Source organism: Ammospiza caudacuta, chromosome 23 (genome assembly GCF_027887145.1).
Source record: "Ammospiza caudacuta isolate bAmmCau1 chromosome 23, bAmmCau1.pri, whole genome shotgun sequence".
Lineage (NCBI taxonomy): Eukaryota > Metazoa > Chordata > Aves > Passeriformes > Passerellidae > Ammospiza > Ammospiza caudacuta.
The window spans coordinates 2,398,125-2,422,475 of record NC_080615.1 but is presented as its reverse complement, the minus strand read 5'-3'; the positions used below and the strand labels follow the sequence as shown (position 1 = coordinate 2,422,475).

Here is a 24,351-nt window from a genome sequence, read left to right as displayed (position 1 = left end):
GCTCCAGGCACCAAGGAAGGCAGAGTCCCACACCAGGGTGAGCAAGAAAGAGGGAGAAAAGCATCCCTGAATTACCAGTCTGTCATCCCAGTGCAAAGAAAAGCAAAGAGAAAATTAAAGAATCTTATAAAATTCTTTATTCTAGGAAATTCTTCCCTGTGGGGGTGGGAAGGCCCTGGAACAGAGAAGCTGTGGCTGTCCCTTCCCTGGAAGGGTCCAAGGCCAGGTTGGAACAACCTGGGATAGTGGAAGGTGTCTCTGCCCAAGGCAGGAGGTGGGATGGGATGGGCTTTAAGGTCCCTTCCATCCCAAACCATTCCATGATTCTAGGAGTCCATGAAAAAGCGAGCTGACAGCAGGCTGAGACAGGATGGAGGAGTGGCAGAATACCCATTTGAGGGGGGAAGGGAAACAAAGAGCTGGAAAATCCCACATTAGCCCAGAGTTACGTCAGGCACATCCATAGCAGGAGTCAGGGTGAGTCATGGCCAACGCTGCCATCCCATGGGACAGCGGGGCCAAGCCGAGAGCCAGGCCTGGAGTCAGTCCTGACAAGGACCAAACCTCTTCCTTTCCTTTTTTAAATCCCTTTTTCTAATTTATTTGGAAGGAGATGAAGCTTTGTAGCCAAAGAGTCTCACAATAAAAGCAACCATTTGAGGCAAAATATCTGAATAGAGGTTTGGCTCTTTTCCCTGTACTTTCAGTGTTCCTGAAAAACATCTTTGATGGAGAAGGAAAGTCTTGAACAACCACCACCCCAAAAACTGCCCTTGGTCAGCAGAAATGAAAATCTTCCACCTGAGGTTGGTTTAGCTCTGCAGCCTAGTGGAAATTTTCCATGAAAACTCAGTGGAAAAATGACACCATGGGCAAAGAAAGTCTTTGGTGTTCTCATGAATATCTGGACGCCAACATTGAAAATCAAAAATTCTGAGTCTTGTGGAAACTCAACCACCAGTTTTCCATCGCTCCAAGTTTGTTAAATTCCTGATTTAATAAACTTTTAGACCTGCTGAGGGCCTGTTGCAGGCAGTGTTGGTGTTTTCCTGATAAAACACAGAGTCAGGGATGGAAGCAGTGCTGCAGCCACTGGGAAGAGCCAGCCCAGCTGCCCAGTCTGGAACTCCTGCTCCACTCAAGTCCTCTCCAGCCAAACTCATGGGCATCATTTGAAGGCCAAACAACCCAACACTGGGTTTTGTTCCAAGTGGGAATCTGGGGGTTGGGTCAACAGAATTCCAGGGCAGTGGTGCAGTCATCACCCCTGGAAATGTTTAAAAAGCCTGTGGATGTGGCTCTTGGGGACATGGGTTGGTGATCACCTGGCAGTGCTGGGGAATGGTTGGACCTCATGATCTTGGAAGGCTTTTCCAACCTAAACAATCCTGGTTTTTCCATGGATAAACCTGCACATGCACCTCTGTAGCACAGGGTGAGGGTAACAATGCTGAAAGTAATCCCAGATCATCTGCTGGATGCTCCCAACACAATTCCACTGCCAAGCCACACAGAGCAACTTCTCTGTCCCCACTTCTGCACCTTCCACCTCTCAGCCCCAACACAAAAATTCCCCCTTCCCTTTGCACATCCTCCAGCCAAGTCCCCAAGGCTCTCAAGAAATGATTGCAGACTCTTGGCTCAGGTGGGAGCAGTGAAATTCCTGGCATGGAGTCTCTCAGGACACAATTCCTGCCCTCAGCCCAACACACAATGCAGGATTGCCTCCACAGTGGCAGGATCAGGACCTTTGAAAGCAAATCCCACATCCAAAGGCTATTTGGCAAATTACACTTCATTATTTACTGGATTTGGCTGGAGAGGGCACGGAAAATGAGCGGCCACCATCGCTATCTCTGTTCCCCATCTGCTGCCTGAGATAACACTGGGAGAAAGTGGCTCGGTGCCCCTTTCCCTTCATCCTCAAGTTACACTTGAATGCTCTGCTCTCCCTGCTCCGTGGCCACAGGGACCACCCAGGAATCTGCTCCCTCTGCTGCCTCAACAGCAGCTCCTGCCTGCCCTGGGAAAATGACTCAGAGCCAGGCTGAGAAAACGGTTCTAACCCCAATTTAACACTGAATCACCATGAAAACCTGTGTGGAGGTGAGCTCCTCAGGCCAGGCACCGAGAGCAGGGTGAAAAATGGTATTTTTGTCTCTGCAACAGCAAGGGCCCATCCCTGATCCTGCTGTTTGGTCGTGCAGGATCCACAGGCTGGCTTTGCACAAACCCAGCAAATCAATTTTTCAGTAGCGGGAGGATAAGATTTTGGTTTAGGAAGGTGAATGCTGAGCTCTGCACAAACAACCTGTCAAAACAGGGGAGACTTAAAAGTGATTCCCAGGGAGAGGTCACAGGGAAGCAAACAATCTGTTCCCAAATAAAAAAAAACCAAGCCAGAGGATGGTTGCTATTTAAACACCCAAATCAACCCAAATGTGCATTTCAAGGCTTCTGCAAAATCTGTTTTTCTCAGCAGATTTAGGACTAAAACATCATCTGCTTTTTCCTGCAAGGTCGCAGCCACTTGTTTGAATTTCTTCTGAGGACAGAGCAGCCCCAAAGCCCTGAGCCTGCAGAAGCCTTGGTTGGCTCAGCAGTGTCCCAGAGCTGGGGAAAACTCACCCAGGGAAACCAAACGTGTGTGTGAAACTCTGCAGATGTGTTTGAGGACAAGGCTTGGCTGGTGGCTTGAGAAAGATGGGGTGGATGGACAGTTTCTACCCTAAATTCTGCTTCTGCTGCTCTGAGGGTACTGAATTGATTTAAATAATTCAGTATTTATTTTAGAACTGGGTGGTTTATGTGCAGGAAGCATGGTGGGCTTCACCCAGCTCTGTGCAGGGCCAGGACTCGGACTCAGTGATCCCTGTGAATCCCTGCCAACCTGGAATGTCCTATAATAATCCTATAACTCCAGGAACATTGCTGCTGCCTGTGGAGGCAAACCCAGCCCTGGCAATGTCCTCCAGCCCTTCGCCTCCAGTCTGGGCTGCCTAAAGGTCAGAGTTGAGCAGAATTTCAGGAACAAAAGCAACAAGCCCCGCTTTGCTGCCCCGGTATCAGCTTTCAGTGCCATCTGAAACCTGTTTGCAAGATTTTAATCAAACCTTCACCAATAAAACCTCTCCTTTCGCGCTGCCCACAGAGCTCAGGGCTGTGTGCAGGGGCTGGGGCGGGAGCCAGCACCAGGCCCAGCTGTTCCACCTAAACCCAGTTTAGGAATGCCAGGGCTTTAATCCCAAAAGCAAGCTCAGCAGCAGGGGCCAGACTGGGATTTCTGGAGGTTTTTATGAGCCCATCAAAGCCCCTGACACGGCTGCCACGTGCACCCAGCTGTGGGGATGCCGTGTCCTCGTCCTGTGCTGACAGAGCCGCCTTTGATTTCCCTCCTGGGACAGCGGGCAGGGAGCTCTGGGTTGATTTTTAAACTGTGCCAGGAGTTGCAGTCGCCCTGTTGAGTTATGTCAGCAGCATCTGCAGAGCAGAGATGCAGGATTTGCCTCTCATGGGGACAGCTTTTATCTGGCTGCAGCTTTCCAAGGCAAAGAGGGATCTGGAGGCTCCGTGGCTTCTCCAAACCAGGCCCCTTCAGCTCCCTGACATCCCTGGGGATGGGACTGAGAGAGACAGGAGGATAAAACACTCTGACATTGCCCTGGATGGGTTCTGTGCCAAGGGGGACCTGCCCAGACCCCCCAACCAGGGGCATGTGAGCCTGAGAGAAAACCAGGAGCAAAGAGGCCAAGATCACCAAGTTCATCTCCCAGCCAAATTCCCGCTCTGCTCCCACCAGGCCCAGCATGTATAAACTATTTCCACACATCTGATCTTTTTAAAGGACTCGGATTTACAAACTTCAGGGATTTTGACCTTCAAATGCACAGAACTCCTCTGCACGCCAAAGCCATTTGCAGCTGATTGCAGAGGGAAAATAAATGGCAGAGAGGGCAAAAATAGGATGGGCTGAGCAGGGGGATGGGAGCAAAGCCATTTTTCAGCCCAGTTTCCACTCAGGGTCAGTGACTCCTCCAAGCTCCCCTCGGCCACTCACTTTTTGTTCCATCAGAGTCCCAGTGAGTCCCTGTGTGGGGTTTCACCCAGTAACTGCTGGAAATGGATGTGGGGAGTGTCAGAGCAGAGCCACCTGACCCCACCTGTCAGCAGCACCTCCTGTCCTGGAGGGATGGATGGATGGATGGATGGATGGATGGATGGATGGATGGATGGATGATGGATAGATGGACACCAAGGGCAGGAACCCAAGGTCTCCTCAGCCTCCCCTGCCCAGGTCTGGAGCACAGGATGCCATGGAGATGCCAGGCCTTGGGTGGCTTGGCAGAGGCACGGGGACAAGGGGGAAAGGCTTGAAAATGAAACAGGGTAGATTTAGATTTAGGTTTAGATTTAGATTAGATTAGATTAGATTAGATTAGATTTCAGGAGGAAATTCTTCCCTGTGAGGGTGGGCAGGCCCTGGCACAGGTGCCCAGTGAAGCTGTGGCTGCCCCTGGATCCCTGGCAGTGCCCAAGGCCAGGATGGACAGGGCTTAGAGCAGCCTGGGACAGTGGAAGGTGTCCCTGCCCATGGCAGGGGATGGTGTGAGATGGCCTTTAAGGTTCCTTCCAACCCAAACCATTCCAGGATTCCATGATTAAATTAGGGGAGAAAATTCAGGTTAGTTTTAAACAAGATGCTTTGCATCCTAGGGCTCCATGAATTCATGCCTGTGTCCCTCAGAAACCTCAATCCTTGAGCCCTGAGGCAGCTGAGGTCCCCCTGGAGCCCCCATCCCATCCTGGAGCTGCCCACGCTCCAGGATGTCCCCCCACTGCTGGGTGAGGATGGAGCAGGAGTTTCCCAGAGGGTGCCAGGAGTTCACTCTCCCCCATGCCCACAGTGAGTCTGTGCCCACCAAGGCCATGGTTCCCCCCCAGCCCATCCCAGCTCATCTCCCTGAGCCCCTCTGTCCCAGCTTTCCCCGGGATCCAGAGCAGGGCAGAGCTGGAGCTGGGGGAAGCCGCAGCACACATTTCCCAACGTGCCCCAGCTGGGAGGGTTCAGCAGCACAGAACCTTTCTCAGAATCAGAGCAGGCTGGGGAGAGGGGGGCTGGGAGCTGAGACCCTTCCCACGCTCCCCAGCAGGGCTGCCAGGCACCGTGGAGCCACCACGTCCCCACCACGTCCCCACCACGTCCCCACCACGTCCCCACCATGTCCCCACCACGTCCCCATGTCCCCAGCTCGGGTTTCCAGCACCCCCAGGCTCCTCCAGCCCCTGGGGCAGCTCTGCCTTTCCCAGGTGCCCCCAGCCCTGGAGCTGGGACACCAACCCTGGCTGAGCCCCCTGTTATTTAGGCAGGATTAGGCAAAAATTTGTGTGCACTTTTGAACTGTTTTCACAAGCGTTGCCTCTCACTCCCACGCAGGAAGCAGGAGAGGAGCCGGCCTGTTCCAATTAGGGCTCCTCGGACCCAAAGGGCAGCGAGATTCCAGGGGGGGAAAGGGAAAGTGGGACAGAAAGCTGGAAAAAAAGGGACCAGAAGGAAATCTGGATGGGGAGAAGGGATAAGCACAGCAAGGGGTTTTTGCTGGGGATGGGATGGGAGCAGATGGGGGAGATTTGGGTCCCCTTCCTGCAGCAACATGCCAGAGACCGGCCCTGCTTCCCTCTGCAAGGATGGCACAAAAGGTGCAGACATTTGCTATTTTAATTTAAAATAAATATATTTCTTCAACAAAAAAATAAAAAAGAGAAGAAAAATAAGTCTTTTTTTCCCCTCCTTCAAGCAGTGAAAAATAAATACTGTGAGATGAAAGCTGGACTTCAAGAGAAAAACAAGAGAGGAAACCGAAAGCCCACAGTGCTTAGCACTGCAGAAAGCCCAACAAAGCCGGCTTTTTTCAGCAGTTTTCTTAGGGAGATGTGGTGTGCCATGGGGGCCAGCTCTTCCCCTCAAAACGGGCCTGAGCACTGTCCTCCCTAAATGCAAATAAAAGCATTTTGTCCCAGGTTTGGGCTCTCAGCACTGGGAGCACCAGGGGGGGAGGTTTGGCTGTGGGTGAGGTGTTGGGATGCTCTGCTCAGCCTCGGGTTTGGGGTTCAGCCCTGCGAGCCATGAGGAAAACTGGCCACAGAGCAGCACCAGGTGAGGGAGGGCTGGTTTGGCTCTGGGTTTGGCAGCTGTGAGGAACCAAGCCCAGGGAAAGGATTCTGCAGCCACCATCAGTCACAGCCTGCCCTGCTCAGGCTGCAGCTCCTTCTCCTCCCTCGCTCTCCCTGCTGTGTAACGTGGGTGTTGGATGGCAATCCTGGGAAAGCAGCATCCTTGAGAGTCCCAGGAGCTCGCAGGGGAGCAGCCTGGTGGGCAGCTCGCTCTGTGCTTGGCTTTTGTGGGGAGAATGAAGTGCTAGAGAAAGGCCAGGGCTGAAGCTGAGCTTAACCACAGCCCCTGAGTCAACACTCACTGTGACTATGGGAAAGCTCCCCCAGCTCAGCGGGGCCAGGGCCCACAGCTCCTCTTCCTTCAGCAGCTCAGGGGCTTCCCTCAGCTGAGGATTCATCCCATCCTCCCTATTTCAGCTGCTGGAAGGAGCACAGATGGATAAAGCAAACCCTGGGGAGATTCAGGCACCTCTGAGGTTGGGGAACATGGCCATGGCTTAACAGCACTTGTTGGAGCCATGAAAGAAATCAGAAACAAGATTGGTCATCAATCAAGTTCCACCAGCATTGCCCAGAGCAGCTCTGGCTGCCCCTGGATCCCTGGAAGTGTCCAAGGCCAGGCTGGACAGGGATAGGGAAGGTGCCTGTGAGATGGGATGGGCTGATCTGGGATGGGATGGGATGGGATGGGATGGGATGGGATGGGATGGGATGGGATGGGATGGGATGGGCTTTAAGGTCCCTCCCCACCCAATCCACCCGAGAGCTCCAGGATAAGATGCTACAAGGCTGGAGTGGCTCAGCTCCAGCAGCAGCTCAGCACCAGACCCTGCCACTCTTGAATCAGCTCTCAATGGCCTCTGCAGCCCCTTCAGATTTAACAGCATCACAACCTACAACTTCCACCAGGCTCTTCCGAGCCCGCTGGCCTGAGGGCACAGTCCAGGCCCTTTAAACCCCTGTGGAGGCTCCAGGCTGCAGCCAGCCAGGAGGAACCTCCACCTGCCCAAACCCCTCCTGCTCAGGAGGCAAAGCCATCGCTTCCCTGCCTCTTTCCCAATGGAATATCCCAGCAGCAGCGTCCCTCTGCAGGCAGGATTAGCGCCTCACCTCCAGGCTGGGATCGCCTGTGAGCCAGGCTTCCCCTAATCACCCTAATCCCTGCTAACCGCGCCTCTAAACGCTCTAATCCCCGGGCAGGGCAGGGCACACGCGCTGCTGAGCCTGGAAAAGCCTGTCAGGAACACCCAGCCCTGGACAAGCCTGTCAGGAACACCCAGCCCTGGACAAGCCTGTCAGGGATACCCAGCCTGTCAGGGACACCCAGCCCTGGACAAGCCTCTCAGGGATACCCAGCCCTGGCAAAGCCTGCCAGGGACACCCAGCCTGCCATGGACACCCAGCCCTGGAAAAGCCTGCCAGGGACACCCAGCCCTGGCAAAGCCTGCCAGGGACACCCAGCCTGCCATGGACACCCAGCCCTGGAAAAGCCTGTCAGGGACACCCAGCACACTGGAGGCAGCTCAGGTGGAACCAGCCAGCCCAGGTCATGCCCCACCTCCGGGAGATGCTCCTTTCAACCCAGCCCTGCTGCTCACACCCCACAGAGCTCGGGTTGCTCAACAGCAATGGGGAAAAAGGGAAAAACCCCTGCCAAGCCCCAGCACTCAGCACTGAGCACAGATGAGCACAGATGAGCACAGACAGTGCCCTGCTGCTGGCACAGAGCCCAGCTGCTCACAGGCTCACAACCAGAAGCTGCTTGAAGCTACTCACTGTCCCCAGGCTGAGGAGCCCTCAGTGCCAGCCGTGCCCCCAGAGCCTTGCAGGGCTGCAGGAGCCCAGCCTGAGCCCACCAGAGCAATCCCACCTGGGCTCCAGCACTCAGGGCATGGTGCTCAGGGTCACACACATCCACCTGAGAGCTCCCATTCCCTTACAGCCTGGTCACACCCAGGAGTTCTGCTGCTCTCTCCTCAACTCTTTGGCTGATGTTGCCATTTCTGGCATCTTTGCTGAGGGAGGGATGGGACTGGAGGGTTTATCCCAAGAGAAGAATGAGCCCATCCCAGAACCCTGCCATGGGTTTTCCCTGGGTTGCAGAGACACCCTTGGGATGCTCCCAAGGTACTCCCCAGGCAGTTCAGATGGAACATTTCTCCATCCATCCAAACAAACCCTCAGACTCTTCTGCAGATATTCATCTCCCTGTCCTTCATCATCACCCAGGAATAGGAACAGACACAAAGGCGATTCAGCTCCAGCACCTCCAGCTGCTGCTGCAGGCTGGGGCTGCCAAGCCATGCACCAGAGTCTCCCAGCAAGGGAGAGCAGGGATGTAGCAAGGCCAGGTTGAGGATAATTGGCAGAACATCGTGTGGGGAAGATGCTGTCAGGATGGGAAGTGTGAAAAGGGAAGGCTGAGATCTCTTGGCAGGGCTGTCCCCTCGCAGCAGGAGGAAGGCCAAGGAACCTTCACTCAAGCTGAGCTCTTTCATCACTCACAAAGGATCCCAACCCTCCTAGCCGGCTCAGACACTCCTGAAGAACAAACTGTGCCAGCACACTTTGTGAGCAGCCACGCATGACCTCACAGCTCGGGATGTTTTCATCCCACAATCCCGGTGATCCGTGTGCAATGACTCCATGCCCTGGATAAAACCCCATCATTTGTGCTGTCCATCAGCAGGACACGAGACATTTCTGAGGCTGATGGACTCCAGAGCTGTCCCTGCTGCTGGGGGATCCTAACAGAAGCCTCAATTCCCTTGCCTTGGGAAGGGATTAGACAGGGAGATGCTCAGCCAAGCACCTCCAATGTCTGTCCCGAGGAATTCCCAACCTTGCCCTGATTTCCCTGCTCAGACTGATCCCTCTGTGTCCAGGCCCAGCCCCTGCCCCCGGGCCGAGTCACGCCAGACACGAGGCAGCACATGGCAGGGCAGTGGCAGTGCCCGGGGCTGGGGGGATGTTCAACCCCCGATCCGTCCGACCACATCAAAGCCTCTGCTGCGCTCACCAGCTCCATTCATCCCCCGGGAATGCGTGTGAGAGCCGGACCTGCCGCGGCACCAATGGGGAAGGTCCCTGGGGATGTTCCTGACGGCCAGACCGTCCCCCAGGACGCTGGCAGCACGGAGGAAGGCGGCGATGCGGGAGGATCAGAGGATGACGAGGAGGAGCGAGGGAGCTCCGGGTCACCTCCGCTCGCTGCCGCGGGCGACGGGCGCTGGGCGAGCCCTGCACGGCTCGGCAGCTGCAGATTCCCGCCTGTCCCAGCCCTCCTCCGCAGCCTCGCCGGGCACCCCTTCCCCGCAGGGCAGCACCAGCAGACAGCCGGCATTGCTCAATGCAGCACCAGTCACATCCCCGGCGTCCCTGGCTGCTGCGGGGACCCCGGCCAGCCCCACTGCGACAGCTGCGACAGCTCCTCATCCTGCACATCGGGACTGCTGCGCCCACAGAATCACAGAATTTCTAGGCTGGAAGAGACCTTTAAGATCATCGAGTCCAACCCATGTTCTAACACCTCAACTAGATCATGGCACCAAGTGCCACATCCAGTCTTTTTTTAAACTCTTCGAGAGATGGTGACTCCACCACCTCACTGGATAGATGATTCCAGTATTTGACCACTCTTTCTGTGAAAAACTTCCTCCTTAATTCTAGCCTGTATCTCCCTTGGTGCAGCTTGAGACTGTGTCCTCTTGTTCTGTCTGTTGTTGCCCGGAGAAAGAGACCGACCCCCAGCTCACCACAGCCACCCTTCAGGAAGCTGAAGAGAGTGATAAGGTCACCCCTGAGTCTCCTTTTCTCCAGGCTGAACAACCCCAGCTCCCTCAGTCGTTCTTCATATGGCTTGTGCTCCAAGCCCCTCACCAGCCTCGTTGCTCTCCTTTGGACTCGCACAAGCATCTCAATGTCCCTCCAAACTGAGGGGCCCAGAACTGGATGCAATACTCCAGGTGAGGCCTCACCAGTGCCGAGCGTGTGCAGGGCACAGGGAGGAGGAAGAGGAGGAGGAGCAGCCCGAGAGCTCCTTCACAGGAGCCCTGTCCTCCCCATGTCCCCCTCACCCCTCTGTGCCCATGTCCCCCTCACCCCTCTGCACACCAGGACTCCAGGGCTGCCCTCCCTTATCAGCCCAGTTGCAGCTTCCAAAGGCGGAGAGGGAAGATTAGGATATTTAGCTTTGAAATCAAACAAATAATTGCACAGGCTTTCTGCAAACACATCAGGGTTGGGAGGTCAGAGAGCAGCTGGTAAATCTCAGCACTGTTTGCTCTGCCTAAATAATATTAGACCAAGAATAATCAATCATTTTTAATCAACAAAATTATTTATAACTCTTTAGAGCAAACAGTCAACTCCAAAAGATGGCAGGTAATGATCCACACGTCTCCAATTCCCCTCTGTGCTTATGGATTGGCTCCTTTGCATCCCTGCATTTACCGCCCTGGAGATTTGCCCTCACAAGTACCATGACCCCCTCTGAGGGTGCCCTGGCCAGGCTCACAAGCACACACTCAAACACACACAAATACACCCAGCAGCCCCCTGCAGCTGAAACCCCTCCAGGGCAGCTCACAGCAGCCCCTGCATGCTCCAGCACCTTCCCAAGCTGCATCTCCCAGGGAGGGAGGGAGGGAGGGAGGGAGAACCTGCTGGACAGCAGAGGAGAAGATGCTCCTTCTGCCCTGCCACCTGAGCCAGTGACACCTCCTGGGGTTGTGGCTGTGCTGATGGCACCACTGACCCCTCCATGGGGAACAATTCATGTCCCACACCCTGCACATCCCCCCAGCCCCAGGCAGGCCCTGCACAGCAGCAGATGATCCCAGCAGCCACAACGACAGGAGCCTTTTCCTGGCTGGGCTGGAAGCCATGAAAGCCAAGGGATTGCTGAGAGGAGAACGAGAGCCAGCTTCCCATTTGGGACCAGGAGGGAACCAGGACAAGGCCAACCCTGGGTGCTCCTGCCAGCCCTGCACCATTTCACCTCCCTGTCCCCTGCCCAAGCTCAGCTCCCCCAGTGGTGGAGGCCAGGAAGGGCCTGGGAAAAACCTGGGAACCAAAGCTCTGCAGCCCACGCCAGCCTCAGGAGCAGCGGTGCCAAAGTCATTTCATTTCACAACTTCCCAAGAACAATTCTCCTGGGTTTATTAATTTTTAAGCAGACAAGAAAACCAACAAAGGGATTTTCCAGGAGAGCTCCTGGATTAATCATCTCCATCCCAGGCTGAGCACAGGGCTCCTGGGCTTTGCCCAGGTGTGTCACACCACGCAGCATCCGGGTTTCCAGTATCCTCAGGCACAGGAGTGAGGGTTTTCCCAATCCTCAAGTTCTTCTTTTCCAGCTCCTACTTCTAGGAAACTTCCCACCAGGGAAGGGACCAGTGCAGGGATTGGGCCAGAGCAAGCCCTGGGAAGATGAAGGTGGGAGTGAGCTGGGAGAAGCTGCCAAAGAGGAGCTGGGCTGCCCCATCAGGCTCAGCCCTCCCATCCCAGAGCCAAGCGCTGTCCAGGATGGATTATGTCAGCTCCTGGCCTCACTGGGAAGAGAGAAGGGCAGGCAGGGATAAATGTGAGGTGCTGGGATCTGCCCAGAGGAAGCCTGAGCTTGGAAACCTCGCTGAGGGCTGGGGGAGAGGCTGAGACGCTCCCAGGCCTCGCATCCACCCCGCGGAGCATCCGGAAGCCATTAAGGAATTACAGCCTCGCTGGCCCCGAGCCCTCCCCGGCAGAAGTGCCTGGAGCAGATGGTGAAAGGGCTGATTGAATTCGGCTGCTCACGCCAAGAGGCTCTTTAGGAGACACTCAATGGAGGAGGGGGTGGAGGGGGCGGCATTTGGGACTCGGGAGCTGGGAGCCCTTGCCAGGAACTCCAGGAATCCTCTGTCAACCCTAAGGAGGCTGGAGGAGCTCTGGCAGTGATGTGGATGTGTGGTTTGAGGGGTGTGAGATTCCCTTGGGAGCTTGGCCCCGAGCTCCTGGTGCTCCAGGAGTGACTTCTCAGTGATCCAAGGCTGGTTCCTCTCCCTTCATCTCCAATGGCACCGTGCATTGGACCAGCTCCCTTCCAGGGACCTGGCATGGCCCCAGGAGCTGAGTGATCCCAAGCCTTGGTCCCAGCTGAGGAGGAGGCACAGGAGCTGTCAGCCCAACAGCCCTGCCCACCCCCGGGGCTTTCCTTCCAGAAAAAATGCCAGAAAATGTTTGTAAAGATCCTTATTTCCCAATTTGGTGTAATCCCACACTGGGTATGGGACCAGACCTCCCAAAGAGCCCTCAGAGTGGGATGGAAATCCAGTTACTCTGGATGAAGAGGAGGTGGGAAAAAAGACCAGGATGAGAGAAATGTAGGATGAAAAAGAACCAACAGGAGGGGGAAAAAAGCCTAAGGAAAAATGTGCTTGGAAAGTCATCCTCAGTGCCAGCCCTCCCGGGGGTGATGCAAGTGCCTGGGCAAAAACACAGATGGAGGAACCCAAATTGCCTGGGGATGAAGGAAGGGCTTAAACCCTCCCAGGAAAGTGGAGGGGAAGAAAAGGAGGAATGCCCCAAAAACCAACACAGCCCCAAGCTCTGGGCCCCCTGCCCTGGCCAGCCAGCCCCAGCTCCCCATTCCCTGTGTCCCGGGGGGACAGACATCAGCTCCAAGGCCCCTGTGCCATCCCCTATGTCTGAGTCCATCCCTGTTTTTCCAAGGGAGAAAGCTGCAGTGAGTCCCCCGGGATCCCTGGCCGGCCGCCCGAGGTTGGGAAATCGGGAGCCTGGTCAGGCTCTGCCGGAGGGGCCGGCACGGAGCGCTCCGTGACCGTCAGGGGATCTTTGCGGAGCAATCTTTTCCGAGACAAATCATGAGATTATTTCTTGCCTGGAATTTGCTCCCGCAGCTCCCATCGGCCCCGGACTGCTGAGTCAAGAGACCGCCGGGGCTGTGCCCTCCAGATGAGTAAACAAATTGCCATGGGGAGCGCGGGGGGCCGGGGGGGCTGGCGCCCGGCGGGGCGCGGGATGGGGCAGGGAGGGACCCGATGACTCCCGAGCCTTGGGCTGGGGATGGATCCCGGCTTGGCAGCCGCGCACGGAGTTAGTCACCAGATTAGCCAGCACTTACACACGCGGCTTAAAGGCACACCATCCTCCCTCCCCTTCCCTCTCCTCCTTTTCCTCCGGGGTCTTATCCCCCTTTTCCCTTTTATTTTTGAGATTTCTTTCAGCCGTACTTTGGCTCTTAGTGAGTGCCAGGGACGAGCAGCCCGACAGCCACGCAAGGCAGAAGCTCTTGAAGACACCGAAGGGGGGAAAGGGTCCGGCACGGGGGTGACAGAGCACGGACAGCCCCTCCTGATCCCTCCGCTCCCATCCCCGTCCCGCTGTGCCGCTCGCCGGGCGCTCGGGTCACTCTATAGGATCCATATGGCCCCGGCTGCTCCGCGCTCGGCTGCTTGGAAGCAGGAATGGTGCGAGTCATCCCGCTCGAAGGCAAACAGGCTCACGGCCGGGGCCTTTCATGTTCCGGCCTTTGGAGCCAAATTCAAATCTGGAGCCGCTTAAAGGGATGGAAAGAGCCCGAGAGAGGAGCGGCCTCGCCGGGCCACGGCTACCGGGACAGCTCCGCATCCCAAAACCCGCGGCTGCCGCTGGAAAGGAAAACTGCCCCAACCTTCCCAAATCCTGCTGCTGCCATGGGAAACTGCCCCAACCTTCCCAAATCCTGCTGCTGCCCCTGGAAACTGCCCCAACCTTCCCAAATCCTGCTGCTGCCCCTGGAAACTGCCCCAGCCTTCCCAAATCCTGCTGCTGCCATGGGAAACTGCCCCAGCCTTCCCAAATCCTGCTGCTGCCCCTGGAAACTGCCCCAGCCTTCCCAAATCCTGCTGCTGCCCCTGGAAACTGCCCCAGCCTTCCCAAATCCTGCTGCTGCCCCTGGAAACTGCCCCAGCCTTCCCAAATCCTGCTGCTGCCCCTGGAAACTGTCCCAACCTTCCCAAATTCTGCTGCTGCCATGGGAAACTGCCCCAACCTTCCCAAATCCTGCTGCTGCCATGGGAAACTGCCCCAGCCTTCCCAAATCCTGCTGCTGCCCCTGGAAACTGCCCCAGCCTTCCCAAATCCTGCTGCTGCCCCTGGAAACTGCCCCAACCTTCCCAAATTCTGCTGCTGCCATGGGAAACTGCCCCAGCCTTCCCAAATCCTGCTGCTGCCATGGGAAACTGCCCCAACCTTCCCAAATCCTGCTGCTGCCATGGGAAACTGCCCCAGCCTTCCCAAATCCTGCTGCTGCCCCTGGAAACTGCCCCAGCCTTCCCAAATCCTGCTGCTGCCCCTGGAAACTGCCCCAGCCTTCCCAAATCCTGCTGCTGCCATGGGAAACTGCCCCAGCCTTCCCAAATCCTGCTGCTGCCCCTGGAAACTGCCCCAGCCTTCCCAAACCCCACAGATACCACTGGAAACTGCCCCAGCCTTCCCAAACCCTGCTGCTGGAAAGGGAAACTGTCCCAGCCTTCCCAAACCCCACTGGAAAGGTAAACTGCCCCAACTTTCCCAAACCCCACTGCTGCCCCTGGAAACTGCCCCAGCCTTCCCAAACCCCGCTGGAAAGCGAAACTGTCCCAGCTTTCCCAGACCCCACTGCTGCTGCTGGAAACTGTTCCAGCTTTCCCAGACCCCATCACAGCCCCAGACCCCAAGCCCGAAGTTCCTGGCAGCCCTTGACAAGGATGGGCTTGGGAAATGCCACCGGTGCTGCTCCCAAGCTCCTCTGCAGCCTGGAGCTGATGGCAGGGCTTGAGCAGAGGAGCTTTTCCTCACCTCCAGCTGCAGAGCAGGAGGAATTGCGTTTGCTGACCTCATGGAGCAGTCTGAGGCACGGAGCAGTTGGGTAACGTGCCTCGAGCACTTGAAAAGAGAAAGCTCTTGGCATTGCATTTTCAAACCGCTTCTAACAATAATGGGTAAAAAAAGAAGGGAAAAAAAAAGGCCCAAATTTCACGTGTCCCACTCCATCTTTTTTTAATTTTCCAGTGGAAAAAGCCAGGACTACTCAGCTTTTGCAAGTTGTTTCTTCAGAGGGTTCAGGTTTCGGTAAACAATTGCTCAAAACTAAAAGGTAAGAAAGCAAAAATCCCCTTTTCTGCTCCCAGAGCAGTGACCAAAATTCAGTGGCTTTGCACAAACACATGCAGGCACCTCTGAAAAAAACTTTCATGTGGGTCAAAAAGCCACAGTTTGATTATTGTGATAAAAACTGCTGACAACGGGGGGTAAACAACACAAAACAACCCCAAAGCACTGCCCAGTGTCCAGCTTCAGCTTTTGGGGTCTGCTGCTGGCAGGGGCAGATTCCCTGAGTGAGCAGGGTTACCCTGCAAGGCCGTGCCAGGAGAGGCAGCATCCCAGGGGATGGCAGCCAGCCCCATCCTGCCGTGCCTGACTTGGTTCCCGAGGGATGCTGAGCCTGCCCCAGTATCCCAGCACCCCCAAACTGGGAATTCTGGGGGGTGGATGGCTCCAGGCCTGCCTGCTGCTGGGGAGGAGCCGGGCAGTGGAACACAGAGCGTGGAGAGCAGGAATCCTGCAAGCAGAGGGGGACCTGGAGCACCCAGCTGAGGATGCTCCCTCCTCCCTGAAAGCGTGGAATGGGAGTGCTGTGCCTCAGTTTCCCTAAAAACAAGCTCTCATCAAACCTTTTCTCAACATCTTTTGGGGTGCAAGGCCCCAAAGCTTTAGAAAGAAACTTCTAAAGAAAAGCTCAGTCCCTGGGCTGGCTTCTCCTGCACTCCCCACCAGCCATGAGAAGAATGCCTTGGAATCACGTCAAATATTTGAGATGAGATGGGGGGAGAGAGAGGGGGCAGGCGAGGGGAGAGGGGGAGCTTTTGACTCAGTGTCTGGCTTCTTTCATCAATCCCACATTCCTGCTCATGCCATCACCCTCCGGGAAAGTGCCACAACCTACAGAACCCATGTGGAGCCAATTTAGAATCCACTCCGTGTAAGAAAATGCATTTTGTTCATTAGCAAGCTCTGGATGCTCAGCTGGGGTGAGGAGGCAGCCTCACAGCCATCCCAGAAGGGGATTCAGTGGGAAGATATCCTACACACAGCCACAGCCCAGAGCACGGCAGTGCTCCCTGCACTCTCCCAGGATGTTGTTCCAGCCCAAATATCCCCGGGGTTCCTGCCCCAGCCACCTGAGCTGGAGGTCTCTGCTCTTCTGGCTGTATAGGAAAGGTTTAAACACAAGGAAAAAAGGTGGAGAGCAGGGAATTGCTGGAGCAGGTATTGCTGTTGTGCCCAGCAGCAACTGGGAGCTGAATGAATGGGAATTCCAGCCTCAGAGCCCAGTTCAGAGCCAGACAGAGCCCTGGGACTTTGCACATCCCAATCCACAACCAGGGCTGTCACAATGACTCCAATCCTCATTCCCAGAGCAGAGGGAGCCACAGAAAGGAGGGGATTTTCCTCTCTGGGCAAGCAAGCTGCTGTTTCTCGGTGTGTTTGTGATATTTCTCTGGCAGGTTATATTTATCCACGAGCTCCAGGAACCAGATGTGGGATGGAGGGGCTGTGCTGCAGCAGCTTCCTGCCTCCCTGCAAACACCAGCCCCACCTGCCCTGCCCAGAGCAGGACACAGCCTGCAGGGCCAGGAAACTCTGCAAGGTCAGGGGAGGGGACAGGGACAAACGTGTCACCTGCCTGGTCCTGCACAGGGGGCATTGCTGCCATGAGCTGCTGATGTTCATGGGACAGAGCAGCAAATCTGGGAGTTTTGGCAGTTGACTGAAAAAAAAAAAAAAAAAAAAACAAACCAAAACCTCAACATAAAAATGCAGAGTTTCAGTTCAGAAAGAGATGGTAGTGAGAGAGCAGTGACCCATCCAGGGCTACTCTGAGCCAGCCACCTCAGGAGGAGGATGGAACACCTCAGAGCAGCTCTGCCTCCCCCTCAGCCCTGCAGGGCTCAGGCAGCCTTTGAAAGGTTCCAGAGCCAGGGTGAGACACTGAGACACCACAGCTGAGCCCCCACACCAAACTGCAAACTGAAACCACCCTGGCAGTGCCCAAGGCCAGCCTGGCCAGGGCCCTGAGCCACCTGGTGCAGTGTGAGCTGTCCCTGCCATGGCAGGGGTGGAACTGGATGAGCTTTAAGGTCCCTTCCAGCCCAAACCATTCTGGGATTGAAGGATTTATTTCTTTTTTTGCCAACTCTGTGCACTTGGCCTCCAGCTCAGTGTTCATCCCAGACTATCCCTCCCTGTTCCAGGCGATATTCAGGCACATGAAGCCACTTTAGATTTCCACATTTTCCCATCACTGCCAGGGAAGCCTGCAGGCACAAATCCCCAAAGCTGGGGAAGCTGGGCTGGGGAGATGAGAGCAGCTCTGCAGGGCTTGTACAGCACCCAGCCCAGCTTTCCAAAGTCACCTCTGAAGGAGCAGATCCCACTCCAGGCCCATTATCTGCAGAGCCATCTCCCAGCTCTGCCATGGGCAGCACTCAAGTGCTGCCCCCCCTCAAATTCCACTGCACCTGGGAAAAATGTAGGAGCTCGTAGGAGAATCAATAAATATTTATTGTTTAACCAGCAGTATTTTGACTGGAGATGTAAGCATGGCCCTGTGCCAGGGAAACAAGAGCCTTCTTGGCCAGCGCTGCAAACAAATTTTTGTCTGTATCTCGTTGGAAGATTATAAACTACACAAAGAAAGGAAAAAAAAAAGAAACACAGGCAGCGAGCAGCTTAGTCACGGAAGAGGAACAAAAGAGCTGAGATGGATAACTGTGGCATGGGGTTACAAGGAAAGGGCTGCAGGCCTGAATTTTGGCTGTGAGACAGCTGTGCTGCTCAGATCAGCTGCAGATTGTGCCACTGGCTCCTGCTGGGATGGGGCTTGGAGCTGCACCAGGAGGCTCTGCAGAGATCCAGCAGGAGCTCCCAGCCAAAAGCAAACTGGGGAGTCAGGGCTGAGCCTGCAGAGGCACAGCCTCGCCCCTATGGAACACCCCAATTCCCACAGGGATCCCGGGATCAATGAACAGCCAGGCCCTGGCTCCAGGGCAGTTTTAGTGCTCCAATACAGCAGATCATCCCTCCTTGTGCACCTCCTCAGCGCCCTGGCACGCTCCTACCCAGCACGGGTGCTCCACCAAGCCAGCCTTGCCAGCCTGGAGGGTGCCAGAGCTGCATCCTTTGGATCAGGGACAGCAGTGACACTTGCTGTCCTACATCCTGCCATTCCCTCACCGTGTGCCATGCAAGGACCAGCTGACAGTGCAAAATGGAAAAGACTCTCCTGCCTTATCTGGGACAGATTTACTTGGATTCATTCCCCAAAATCCCAGCAGATCCTGGTGCCACAACTGACAGGAGCCATTTAGGGTGGCAGCTCTGCCAGTTCACATCCCTGATGTGTTTCACACAGTCTGGTCCTACTCACACCCACCTGAGGCTTTAATCTCTGGGACAACCTGTGCACCCTCAGCCTGATGCAGCTGCCCCAGCTCCTCACACAGCAGGATCCATTCCAGAGGAACGTGACTGTGGATTTCCACTTTTTCCCATCATTGCCACGGCAGCCTGCAGCTCCACAGCAGCAAATCCAGAGCTGGCTCCCAGAAAAGATGGGGCTGGCCCATTCCTAGATGTGCCCAAGGCCAGGTTGGATGGAACTTGGGGTAATGGGAGATCTCCCAGGTGAGATCTTTAAGGATTTCAACCCAAACCATTCTACCATTCTGGGATTCTGTGATAATCCCGTGGCAAAACTCAGCGTGCCCCAGTCCTGCTGGAGTCCCAGCCCCTCGCTGCCTGCCTGCAATCTGCTCAGGATTTGGGAGTGCAGGAAGCCCTAGGATGTCTCAGCAGCTCCTTTGGAGAGCAGGAGCACAGCATTCCAGCATGAGCCTGTGTTATCCCTGCGTTCTGTAAGGCCCATCAAAGCATGGCACGCTGTAATTACATGGCAAATTAGGGGCCACTTCATGGAACCACACTGTAATTACACACTTGGTGCGTGCTTTGGGGAGCTCGGGATGGAAACGTGAAAGGAACGGGGTTTGCTCCTGTTCCCTGGAAATCTCCCTCCCTGTACCAGGTTAAAAACCAGGGATGTGTGCTCTGTGGATGTGTCCCTGAAGGACATCTCCGTGAGCTGCCCTCTTTCCACCCCTTTTCAGAGCTTCGATGGGAAGCCGACACTAAAAAACTTGAAGCTGGTGGCAGCCAAGTGCAGCCAGTCCCCCCTCCTGGGCACCTCTCATGGCCGCATCCCGGCTGGATACCACAGTAATGGGCATTTTGGCAGCGCATACAGAGGTAATTGCTCTTCTTCAGCCGAGTTCTCACCTCCTCCGCAGGCAATCAGCACCGAAAACGCGAGAGCGGCCCCAAGCCCTGCACTGCTGAGCCTCAGCCCCGCTGCTGATCATTGCTGCCCACACAGAGCATCCCCAGACGAGCCCAGCGCTCACCTCTGCTCACTGCAGAGCAAAGCGTTCCAAAAGATGCAGATGCCATTCCCTGCATCCCTGGAAACACCAATCCCTGCCTTCCTTCCCCAGGCTCTGGCATCCCGGGTGTCCCTGGCAGGACAGGTGAGCTCTCCCAGCGCCACTGAGGCAGAGGGGGACACAGAAGGTGCCGGAGCAGGGAGGGAAATGCTGGGACTCAGAGGGAAATGCTGGGGCTCGGAGGGAAATGCTGGGGCTCAGAGGGAAATGCTGGGGCTCGGAGGGAAATGCTGGGGCTCAGAGGGAAATGCTGGGGCTCTCCGCTGTGTTTTATCCTGCATGGAAACAAAACGTGGCCATGCAGGAGCCAGCGCCGGTCAGCAGCAGGGAAACTGAGTCACACAGCAGCTGACACAGCTGGAGGGCTCAGCCCTGCGAGGATAAGGCAGGATCAAACCTGTCTTTTTGAGAATAATGTCCCAAGTCCCGGGGCACTTTCACCCCGAGCAGCTCAGCAAACTGCCCCCGTTGGTCGGGCTGCTCCAGCTGTGACCCCATTCCGTGCACACCTGGAGCCAGGGATGGCTGCAAACTTGCCCTCCCTAGACAAGGCAGAGACCAGAATGAAGGATTCCCTCCTAAACGCAAAGAAAAGGGATTTTCTCTGCCCCTTGCCCGCGGCCAGGCTCTGTGGAGGAGCTCTGCGTTTGCCAGGCTCGCTGTAAATGCGAACTCCCTTATTTGTCTGCGCTGAAAGTGAAAGCAAAGCCTGACCTGGCTGTGGGAAGGGGGACAAGCACGGTTCAGGCAGGTCCTGCATCCCTGAGCAGCATGGGAGCTGTGTAGGAGCTCCCCCGTACCCAGAACCAGAACCTTACAGAGCTTTGGGCTGCAAGGGAAAATCTTGCTTCAGCCCTAAGTGACGTTGTCCCAAATCCTTAACAGAGGGAAAAGCTGTTGCCAGATAAAAGCACACCCCTGGGATGCCACCCACGCACAGGCCAATGGAAACAACGTGTCCATGTCCCAGCTGTCCTCGGGGTAGGCATGGGAAGGGCCAAAGAGCCCGGATTGCTGTGCTGTGTGTGCACAGAGCAAACCCTTTTCCAGGAACCAATCCCCCCCTCCTGCTCCCATAATCCCATAACTCACCTCAGGGAAAGGAGGCAGGAGCAGGGCTGGATGCAGGATGGGGAGTTTGGCATCCCTGCCCCACTTGGGATGGTCAGCAATGACAGCTGGGATTACAGCCCTGCTCTGGTACCTCGGGGAGGCAAAGCTGCAGCTTCCTGAGCAAGAAATGAGCACTGGGAGCCCCAGCTACAGCCCAGAGCTCCCAGCAGGGCTGGAGCTGCTGCCCACAGCCAGCAAATGCAGCTTGGCCGAGCTGCAGGAAACAAAGTGATTTGTGGAGGGCAGCCTTCATCAGCCCCCAGGTGAAGTTCCCTTGGGGTTGAATTTTGTGTGGTTTGGGGTTTTACTGTCTCAGAAAAGCCCCACCAAGCCTTTGGTGGATCAGCCATGTATGCACAACCACAAGTGATGTTACCACCCTTCCATCACATCCTGCTAAGAATATCCACGCATAGAATTGTGTCCTGAAGAAGAACCCACCCCATGGGGCTCTGGCTCTGACCTGCTCATCTCACTCACACATTCCTGCTGCTAATAGTGGGGGTGGAGGGGGAGGATTTGGCTTTGGAAGCTTTCTGGAGCTTTACATCTCCACGTCCCTTCCAGGTTATTTTTAAACCCTTTGGACAGCACAAATCTCCCCAGAGTTTTGCAGGCAGAGGTGTGGGGTGGAGCAGGGTTTGTTTTGGGGGGTGAGGGGGGACAGAGTTCCACGGGACATCACCTGGCACATCAAACATCCTGCACAGCTGAAACCCTCAGGCTGCAGGGCCCTCCCTGCCCAGGGTTAACCCCACGGATCACATCAGCACGGCTGCTGTGAGAAGGGATGAGGGGCTGCAGTCCTTCTCGGCCCATTTTGGAATTAAGGACGATGGGAACATTTGGTGGTGGATTCAGGGCTGCAGGAGCCATCAGGGAGCAGATGAGCCCCCCAGGAGCAGAGAGAAGTGATGTTCCCTCTTCCCCTGGCCGGATCCCAGGAACACGACCCAGCAGCATCCACACTCCTTCCCTCGCCATCAATCCCACCAAACCAGAGAGCTGCAGCTTTTTTCTCTCAGAGTTGGAGGGGAAATGAGGTTAAGCCAGCTAATTGACAGCGCTGACCTTTGTGGCTCCCAGCGAGCGCAGCCACCAGCACAGGAGCGGCTGCAGCTGAGCCGATGGGAGGCAGAGCATTTCTACCTCTGGGTTTGTGTTTTTCAGAGCTCTTCCTGCCCAAGTTTCAACTTTGGGTCAGCTCTGAGAGCAGTTTGCTGACATCAGCTGCAGAAGAGCTTTCAGGACAGAAGAAAACGAACTCAAGGCAGGGCGAAACTCCGAGTCCTCCCTTCAGGCACCAGGGAATTCCACTGCTCCCGACACCCCGAGCCTGTGTGAGAGCGCTCACCCACACCAGGAGAGTGCAAATTTTAACAGATACTTTACTCTGGAGTGAAAAGCAAACTTCACCCCACCCTGACTGCCCAGATGTTTATTCCTATCCCGTTTTCCTCCCCTCCGAACAAACAGGCTGAAGGACAGCAATGAGTCTTCACCAGAGTTTTAGGAAAGAGGCATAAACGGGTCCTCAGCTCCCCTCCAGCCTCTCACTTCAGCTTTGTAGGCGCATTTTTAGCATCCCTCAGGCATTTGGAAGCCTGGTGCTCCCCAGCCCACCCCGGGGCCAGGCTCAGCCCTGCTGCCCGGGCAGGGAGCGCTGGCACCTCTGCCCAGCACAGGGAGCTCCCTGCGGCCGGGGAGGGATCCCAGGGGGGACATTCCTGTGCTGGGCACTCCGGAGCCCACGGACGGCTGAAGCCAAGGTGATGCTGCCTTTGGAGCTCTCTGCAGCCCCGCTGATGCTGCACCAGCATCTGTTGAAGTGGAAGCACCAACCCCTGTGCGGCTCCAGCACTCAGCTGTCATTTCATTTCCACACGCAGCCCAAAATCCCAATGCCTGCGGGAGCTGTGGCTCCCTTCTGGCTTTCCTAGAAACTTTCTAGCCGGCAGAGAAACAACTCAATCTTTAATTTGATTTTCTTTGCCGCACCGGTGCTGCACAAAACCCAGCAAACTTCCAGTTTGTCGCAGTGGGAATTGCAGCAGGGAGAGATGAAGCAACAGGACTGGTTTAATGCAGAAAAAAGGGTTGTTTTTTGTTTTTCCTGCGGGTCCTCCAAGCTCCATCCTCCAGCTCGCCTGGGCAGGGCAGAGAGGAGTTGGGCGCCCGGGCTCAGCGAGCAGCCAGACGCCAGCAGTGTGTGAACAGCAGCCCTTATTCTGGTCAGCCTCGGCTCGGAGCAGCAACCACAGCCAGCAGCAGCTGAACTCACCCCGCTACAACACACAAAAAACCCTTCTCGCCTCCCTCCAGTAACGTGTTGCTCTCTGCACCCTCTCCCCACCCATTTCTTCAGCTCCAGAAGGGCGAAAAAAAAATCAAAGCGGCGGGTTTTCCTGGATTAAACGTGCTAAATCCAGAGTATTTAGCACTGGAGTTGTGTTTCCCAAATACCACGAGTGCCTGGACCCCACAAGGCATTTCCAGCCAGGGATGGGGAAACGCACATCCATCCAGGCTAGCGATGGGAACGGGCGGGAGCTCCGGGAGCGCATCTCTCCTGCCTGCCCGCCGGACGGGCTTCCCAAATCCCGGCAAGGATGCCAGGAGCCTGAGGGAAGGAGGCTGGAGGGGCGGCGGGGTGGATTTTAAGAGAAGGAGGGGGATGGAAAGTCATAAAAGCGCTCGGAAAGTCAACTCGCCTTCGGCAGCGGGCACAGCCCGGGCGGCGCCGCTGCGCTGCGACTTGGGGCGCGCTCCGTGTTCCCTTCCAAAGGACACCCCCAAAAAACCCCACACCGACCTTTCTGCCCACCCCTCCCCAGCGGTCCGGCCTCTCCCCCCGCCAAAGCTCCCCCGCCGCCGGGCACGGGGCTGCGCGGAGCGGGGCGCGGAGGGGACGCGGCGCTCACCGGGGGACGGGAAGAGCTCGATGTCCACCTTCTCCGTCTTGATGATGGTGAGATCCACGGCCGCCTTCATGGCTGGGGCAGCGCCGCGGGGGCGTCGCGCCGGGAGCGGGGGGCGGCGGCTGAGCCCCGCCGAGCGCGGAGCGGGGCGCCCAGGGCAGCGCGGCCGGCGCTGCCTCCCTCCTCCCGCTGCTCTTCCTCCTTCTCCTCCTCCTCCTGCTTCTTCTCCTCCTCCTCCTTCCTTCCTTCCTTCCTTCCTTCCTCCCGCGCTCCTCGCTCCGCTCCCGCCTGCGCTGCGCTCCCCGCTCCGCTCCGCTTCGCCCGTCCCCGCCGCCGCCGCCCCGGCCGGGCTGAGCCGAGGGGAGGGCGCTGGGCCGGCCCCGAGCGGTGACAGCGGCCGAGGAACCGCCCCGCCCCGCCCCGGAGGCGGCACTGCCCGGCCCGGCGCTCCGGGGAGCGGAGCCGGCGCTGCCCGGCCGGGGGAACGGGGGAACAGGGACAGCGCACCCATGGGGGAACGGGGGAACAGGGACAGCGCACCCATGGGGGAACGGGGGAAAGGGGGCAGCGCATCCAGGGGGGAACGAGGGAAAGGGGGCAGCGCATCCAGGGGGCCTTCGCCCCGACCT

General features: G+C 56.5%; 1 protein-coding gene across 1 annotated transcript in view; it reads right to left on the bottom strand.

Moving 5' to 3' along the window:
- Positions 1–23,955, bottom strand: part of ETS1 (ETS proto-oncogene 1, transcription factor) — a 49,380-nt gene extending 25,425 nt beyond the window's left edge. Inside the window, exon 1 of the mRNA XM_058818972.1 lies at positions 23,726–23,955. Within this exon, the coding sequence (XP_058674955.1) occupies positions 23,726–23,795 (70 nt within the window). The 5' untranslated portion in view covers positions 23,796–23,955. The remainder of the gene's footprint in view (positions 1–23,725) is intronic.
- Positions 23,956–24,351: the final 396 nt, after the last annotated feature.